General features: G+C 53.0%; 1 protein-coding gene across 5 annotated transcripts; it reads right to left on the bottom strand.

The window, feature by feature from the left end:
• Positions 1 to 264: 264 nt before the first annotated feature.
• Positions 265 to 6,439, bottom strand: LOC119564092. Of its 5 annotated transcripts, none has more exons than XR_005222976.2 (3): positions 6,024 to 6,439; positions 3,447 to 3,618; positions 265 to 805 (listed from the first exon to the last, which is right to left on the bottom strand). XR_005222976.2 is itself a non-coding variant. In XM_037882746.2 (3 exons), the coding sequence occupies exons 1-3, from the start codon at positions 5,576 to 5,578 to the stop codon at positions 606 to 608; spliced, it is 693 nt and encodes a 230-aa protein (XP_037738674.1). In that variant the 5' UTR covers positions 5,579 to 5,643; the 3' UTR covers positions 265 to 605. The 5 variants fall into 5 exon arrangements, 3 of the variants coding, with proteins under 3 accessions (XP_037738674.1, XP_043391121.1, XP_037738675.1); XR_005222977.2 differs by lacking the exon at positions 6,024 to 6,439 and adding an exon at positions 5,654 to 6,011; XM_037882746.2 differs by lacking the exon at positions 6,024 to 6,439 and adding an exon at positions 5,258 to 5,643.
• Positions 6,440 to 6,499: the final 60 nt, after the last annotated feature.

The raw sequence follows: 6,499 nt of genomic DNA, 5'->3' as shown, positions 1-6,499 counted from the left end.
CCAAAATTTGGGGAAAAAATTCTGGCTCAAAAGAAATATTCCATTTCAATTTTGAGCACTTTGCAGAATATTTTTTTCATGCCTTTAAGAAAAATTAAACCACATTTCTAAACAAAACCAGGGTTCGCACAGAAACATCTAAACTTCTCTTTTGGCAAATGTCGAAATGGAACATTTTGATTCTGTTCAGAATTTGGGGAGGTTCCCCCCGCCCCCCCGCCCCAACAGGAAAAATTCAACAAAATCAACACAAATTCACAAAAGTTTTGGTGTGACTGAATCTGAATTTTTCACCAGAACAAAGTTTTGCCCGGTTCTAGTTGGGAACAATCTTCACAGTTGTTGGTTTCTGCATTCTCTTGTGAGGATCAGTAAATATGGGTATTCTATTCTATCCCGTTCAATTCTCTCTGTGTCCTTTTACCACGTTCATCACTGGAGTATCTGAGCTCCTATCAGCCGTCATAGACATAGGAAAAACAGCATAATAACTATCGGGAAAACAGACAATATATAATAGTCATAAAAATATTACAGGCAGCTTCCATGTGCTTCCAGGCTTATGGGACAGATCTGGGTCAGCAGGGAGGGGGCTGGATACTGGGCTAGATGGGTCTGAGGCAGGGTGGCTGTCCCCCAGGTGAAGTCTCATTTCTCATTTCCCCTTTCCAGTGAGAGTCGGTTTTTAGCTCAGCTTTTCCGGCTGCAGAGGAACAGCCCCATCTATATGCCTGAGTTGGTAACCACGGATTTCCTGGCACCAGGTCTGTCCTTCCTTCTGCTTCCACAACAGCAGCTGGGTATCCTAAGAGAGAGAGAGAGAGGATGGATGAAAGGCCAGCCAGCTGGCTAGACAGATAGGTAGTTTGTTAAGTAGATGGGTTGATAAGTAGAAAAGTAGCTAATAGGTAGATAGGCTGGTGGGTATGTAGGTGGGTGGATGAGTAGGTTGGTAGGGAGGTACGTCGGTAGGTGGATGGGTGAGTAGGATGTTAAGTAGGTTAGTAGGCAGCTAAGCGGGTTGGTAGCTGGGTCGGTAGCTGAGTTACCGTCTGTAATAGAGCAGGGTGAGGTAATAGACAAGTTTGCTGCTGATTTCGATAAATGCCCGAGTGAGGCCACCTGTGGGAGCAGGAACACTCTGAGAACCTGGGATAGATCCCTGCAACCCCTGCCTGAGCCAGCTAGCCCCTGCCCTGGGGCTGGGTTGGAGCTGCGCCCCCTAGAGGGGAAAGGCCCCATGCCCCATTCCCCACCCCCTGAGCCAGCCAGTCCCCACCCTTGGGCCAGGTCAGAGCCTGTGCCGCTAGGGGGGAGGGGCTCTCACCTGTTTCCGGCGGGCTCAGCAGTACAGCGTACAACCCATGGGGGTTGGAGCTGAGGCAGAAGATCCGGGGGCCCCCGTCCTCACTCAGCTCAGGGTGCTGATGGCCTCCTCCCCTTGGGCTCAGGAGCTGACCTGCAGGGCCCCCCGCAAGCTGGTCCCAGCCAAGGCCTCCACAACGTAGCTAATGGTCTGTGTGGCACAGCCGGGTGGGCACTTACCCATGGGGACACCTGGCGATATGCCAGGAGGAATCCAGCCGCCATAACGCCCCCTTGCAGACCCATGTGATGACAGGTGGCAGCTGCAGAGCCTGGGCCGGGGCCGGGAGCCTGGCTTCAGTGAGGGGGGAGCCAGTTAGCAGCTCGGGGCTCGGAAGTGACTCTTGCTTGATTTGCTGTTTCCCGTTTGTTGCTAGAGCTGGGTGCTATACTGCAGATGCTAAAGCGTTTCCTTCCCCCTGCTTTCACCTTTAGACCCCACTCCCCTCCCAGAGCCAAGGCTAGAACCCAGGAGTCCTGGCTCCCAGCCCCCCCAGTCTAATCACTAGAATACACTCCCCTCCTGGAGCTGGATGGGGGGGTCACTGACAGCCAACCTGGAGCCAGAGGTTTCTACGGGTGGAGACCCCGACCGTGGGGCACGTGACGAGCTCTTTGCTCTGGTCCCCTGGGGCTGGGGTGAAGCTGAGCACGGAGCTTGTGAAAGCTGAATCCCCACCCTGACACTTCGAGTACAGAAGGTGGAGGCCCGCAAGGATTTTAAAAAATACTTGCCACTCTAGGCTTATAACCTTGGGAGTTTAATACGGCTTGTCTCTGACTTGGCTTGGTAAACACTCCCAGCACCCAAATGCAAAAAAACCACCTTCGGATCCAGGTAAGAGCACCTGGGAGTTCCTCCCTGGGGGGTACCCTCAAGCCCTTTCACCCACCCTCCGGGGAAGAGCTGAGAGAAAGCAAAGGAAAGTAGCTGTTGCCACCAGCTAATCAAACAGCGTAGACCCAAACCTCTTCGGACACAACAATCCAAATCCTGTTTTTTTAAAAAAAAAACTTAAATTTTATTAAAAACAAAAAGAAAGAAAATACATCTGGAGTTTAGGCTTTTGCTAGATTTTAAAAGAGCCATTCCAAAAATCAAGCACCCAAACTAGCTTTCTTGGGGGTTCACCTTAAAGGTTACAAGCCAACAAAAGCATCTGGGGTTTAGCACAGAGGAGTCCACAAGCCTGAAAAAATAAACAGAAATAAACCTAATTGCGTCTTTCTAAACATTCCTAACTTACTTACATATTTGGGTTGTTAAAAGTAGTTCTAGATACGATCTGATGATTTTTATATCTGGTTCAAACTTTACACAGCATTCCTGCTACCCCAGAGAAGAGCAACCACAGCCCCAAAGGGAAAGCTTCCTTCCCAATTTTAAAAAGGTCTAGCCTTCCCATTGGCTGTTTTGGTCTGGTGTCCTTTTCTTTACCTGGGGGACTTTTTTAACCCTTTACAGGTAAAGCAAGCAGAGAACAGCTACCAAGAGGGATATTACAGCTAACTGGCTGGCTGTCCATGAAGGAAAGCTACCTCATTTATCACAGAGCTGTAGGAGATGCTGCTGTTCGCCAGGGAGACTGAGAGATCCCTGTCTCTGGAGCTGAACCCTCTCATCCAGGTGATCTGGGGAGGGGTCCCGGAGCAGTTCCCTGGAGCCTGGCAGGTTATGTTCATCGGCTGCCGGGCAGCAGCACCTCGGGAACCCCCAGCACCAGCTGCTCCGTCAGCTCTGCGAGACCAAGGAGAGGATGGGGGTTCGCTTGGGAGATGAGGCCTTTGGTTTTCACTCCTAGGGGGCGCCAGCTCCAATTCAGCCCCGGAGTAGGGGTTTGGCTGGCTCAGGGGGGTGGGAAATGGAACACGGGGCCTTTCCCCTCTACGGGTGCCAGCTCCAATCTGCCGCAGGGCAGGGGACTGGTTGGCTCAGGTGGCAGCGGTGGGATACCGGTGATGATGAGTGCAGGCTGTGCTGCTCCCTAGCTGTGCTGGAATGATTTCCCCCTGGTGATATGCAGATAATTGCAGCCCCTGTCCCCGTCTGTCACATCCTCGATGCCCAGCTAGCAGCCCACCTTCTCCAGGTCCCCCAGCAACCAGAAGTGGGCCCACGCCTCCTCCAACAACTCCCTGTAGAGGATGGCGGCAGCGATGGTTTTCCCCCAGAAGACGTCCGTTTGCTCCATGGATCAAGACAGATCCCCTCTCCAATCCAGGGGTGGTTTGTGGCCTGAACGTGGAGGAATCCTGCATGGGAGAGATGGGGCGGAGGAGTAGGCTGTTCTGGAGGGATCCACCGGATGGCGCAGTTACACAAAGTCATACAAGGTCTTAGCACGTGAGCAAGTGTTCAGTCTTTGGAGAAATGCTAATCAATTATGTTCATTATTTTATGTAGATATATACCTCAATCTCTATATATGTATTATACTATAATGTTATTATATATATATACATACACAAACACAGTATATAGGGCAGGGGTGGCCAACCTGAGCCTGAGACGGAGCCACAATTTACCAATGTACATTGCCAAAGAGCCACAGTAATACATCAGCAGCCCCCCATCCGCTCCCCCGCTCCCGCCCCCAGCGCCTCCCGCTCCCTCCCTGCACCTCCCGATCACTGTTTTGGGGCATGCAGGAGGCTCGGGGGGAGGAGTAAGGGCACGGCAGGCTCAGGGGAGGGGGCGGGGCCTGTGACAGAGCCAGGGGTTGAGCAGGGAGCACCCCTTGGCACATTGGAAAGTTGGCATCTGTCGCTCCAGCCCCGGAGTCGGTGCCTGTACAAGGAGCCGCATCTTAACTTCTGAAGAGCCACATATGGCTCCGGAACCACAAGTTGGCCACCCCTGATATAGAGAGTATCTAATTATGCCGACTTTTATGTTAATATGGAGAGAGAGAGTATATACATAATTAACATTATTATATAAAATAGATCATGTTTTGTTTGTATTAAAATTACTGCACAAAATTTTGGTTGTTTTTTAAAATAAATGTTTTGTGGAAATCTTCTGTTTCTTAAAAAATAATCACAGCGAGACTTTGCGGTTTTCAAAATGTTTCACAGAGACGTCGGCCGTTTAAAACAAATGGTCACTGGAAAAAATTCATTGGCTAGGAATTTTTCACACAACAAAATCCCAAATTTTTCAATTACCAGGCCCACCTCCCATGATTTAAAATATCTTCAGGGTACAGAAAAAAATGGATATTTTAATTATTAACAGAGATCGATCGATCGATAGATAGGTCCATAGATAGATCGATTGATAGAGGGGGTGTATAGGGATAGACAGACAGATAATGACTGCAAGTTCTAACCCCCTAGACCTGGCAGCCACAGTCCCAGCAGGAATCTGCCCCGGGCTCTCTCCTTCCCCCCCTGGCTGGGGACCTATGTCCAAGCAGCTGCGCCCCACTGTTCAATGGGACCAGTTGTCACGGACTCACAGGACTCGAGCTCTCTCTCGGCTCCGTATGGTCCCTGGGAGGAAACCCCTTCAGTGCGACAGCCCTTCTCGGGGGTCAAGCCACTCCACTTCCTGGAACCGCACCTCTCTGAGCTTCAGCACACCTGTCTCTCGCCATGGACCCACTCAGGGAGTCCACTCGCTCTGGACCCCCGGGACCTCCACTCCCCGAGGGAATAATGCCCCCTGTTCTCTAGCCTGGAGCGACTCTCAGCCAGCTTAACACAGGGGGGTTTATTGAGTGTCTGAACCCAGCACAGGAAACTCTCAGGGCCTCAGGCCTGGCCTCCTTCAGCACCCTACATCTAGATCTGTCCCACCTCCAGGTGGGCTCTGGCTGCTCTCTCCTCCTAGCCCAGAGACCCCCTCCTTCCAGCTGGGCATCTGACATCACCATCACCCAAGCCCCACCTCTGTCCTGTGTCTTCTGTCCCAGGTAGACAGGCTGCCTGGCCCCCTCTTCTCCCAGCCTCTCCTCTCATCCGTCCTTTGTTTCCCCTCTGTCTGGAACCGGCTGGTCAGGTCACCGGGGTCCTCTCCCCGCAGCCCATTGTCCTCCCGCTGGCCAGAACCAGCTGTGACTCCCGAGCTCGGCCTCCCACTTATCAGGTCACCAGTCGCTGGGGTATCCATTCTCCAGGCCATTGGGCCCTCTGTACCAACAAACTCCCTCTCCCACCACCTCGTTAAACCAGTAACACCCAGGGAAACTGAGTCCCACACCCTCTGCATGCAAGCCACTGAAAAAACAAAACAAAAAACCCCACTTCGTCACACTTGCGGCTCTCGCCGATGGAGTCAACTCACCCATTGGAAACTTCCTGTTGTGCAAGATCCGCTCAGCAACCAGCTTCCCAGCACAGCCGCCGGTGCCCACACGCAGGGGGGCAGAGCTGACGTGCCACTGACCTGGGGCAGAGCGGGCCAAGGTCTGGCTGGGGTGGGAGACTCAGAAGGGCCCAGCCGTTGGGGCTGGTCCCAATGCCCCTAGGGGTTCGTGTGTTTCTTTTAGTTATAGATTTCTCCCAAACCCTTGTGTATCTCAACACCAGGCAAGGAGTCCTTGTATAAACAGCCCCCGAGCCCCACCCCAGAGGCAGCCACATCTCAGCGCTGGGGAGAGGTCCCTGTGTAAACAGCCCCCAGGACCCAGGCCAGATTCAGAGCTGTGTCTCACCTCTTAAGTCGAAGGACGGAGTCTGTGGCGGGCCGTGGAATCCAGCTGCCTCTCCTGATCCAGCCGAGAATTCACAAGGGAATCCCCAGACTCAGTGACCCGTGAGGTGTTTGAGGAACCGAGAGACAGAAAGCAGACATCTGCGCTCAGTGGACCAGCTCCAATCTGCTGGTGTGTCCCCTGCTGAGAGACCGTAGCGGGGAAGGACCCCGGGTCCCATTCCCACACCGTGGAGCCAGCCAGTGTCCCACCCTGGGGCAGATCGGAGCCAGCGCCCCCTAGAGGGGAAAGGCCCCATGCCCCATTCCTCCCACCCCCAGCCAGTCCTCCCACGTGGGGGCCAGAAGCCAGCTGTCTGTGGGAGCTGGCCTGTGTCTGTGACAATCTCCGTCTTGCATCGATGGCACCGAGATTTCCAGCCACTGGAACCAGCTTGTGCAAGACGTGCTAGGGCCAGATTCACAAACTGACTTCCC

This window comes from Chelonia mydas, chromosome 24 (genome assembly GCF_015237465.2).
Source record: "Chelonia mydas isolate rCheMyd1 chromosome 24, rCheMyd1.pri.v2, whole genome shotgun sequence".
In the NCBI taxonomy this organism is placed as follows: Eukaryota; Metazoa; Chordata; order Testudines; family Cheloniidae; genus Chelonia; species Chelonia mydas.
The sequence above is the reverse complement of the archived record's forward strand: the minus strand, read 5'-3'. Positions and strand labels throughout refer to the sequence as shown.

Excerpts from the sequence above, each read along its gene's own strand:
- LOC119564092 (XM_037882746.2), bottom strand. The coding sequence starts at position 5,578 with ATGCAGAGGGTGTGGGACTCAGTTTCCCTGGGTGTTACTGGTTTAACG. Across the intron at positions 3,619-5,257 it reads ACAGAAGACACAGGACAGAG|GATTCCTCCACGTTCAGGCC; the intron begins GTGGGGCTTGGG and ends TCTCCCATGCAG. Across the intron at positions 806-3,446 it reads TGCTGGGGGACCTGGAGAAG|GATACCCAGCTGCTGTTGTG; the intron begins GTGGGCTGCTAG and ends TCTCTCTCTTAG.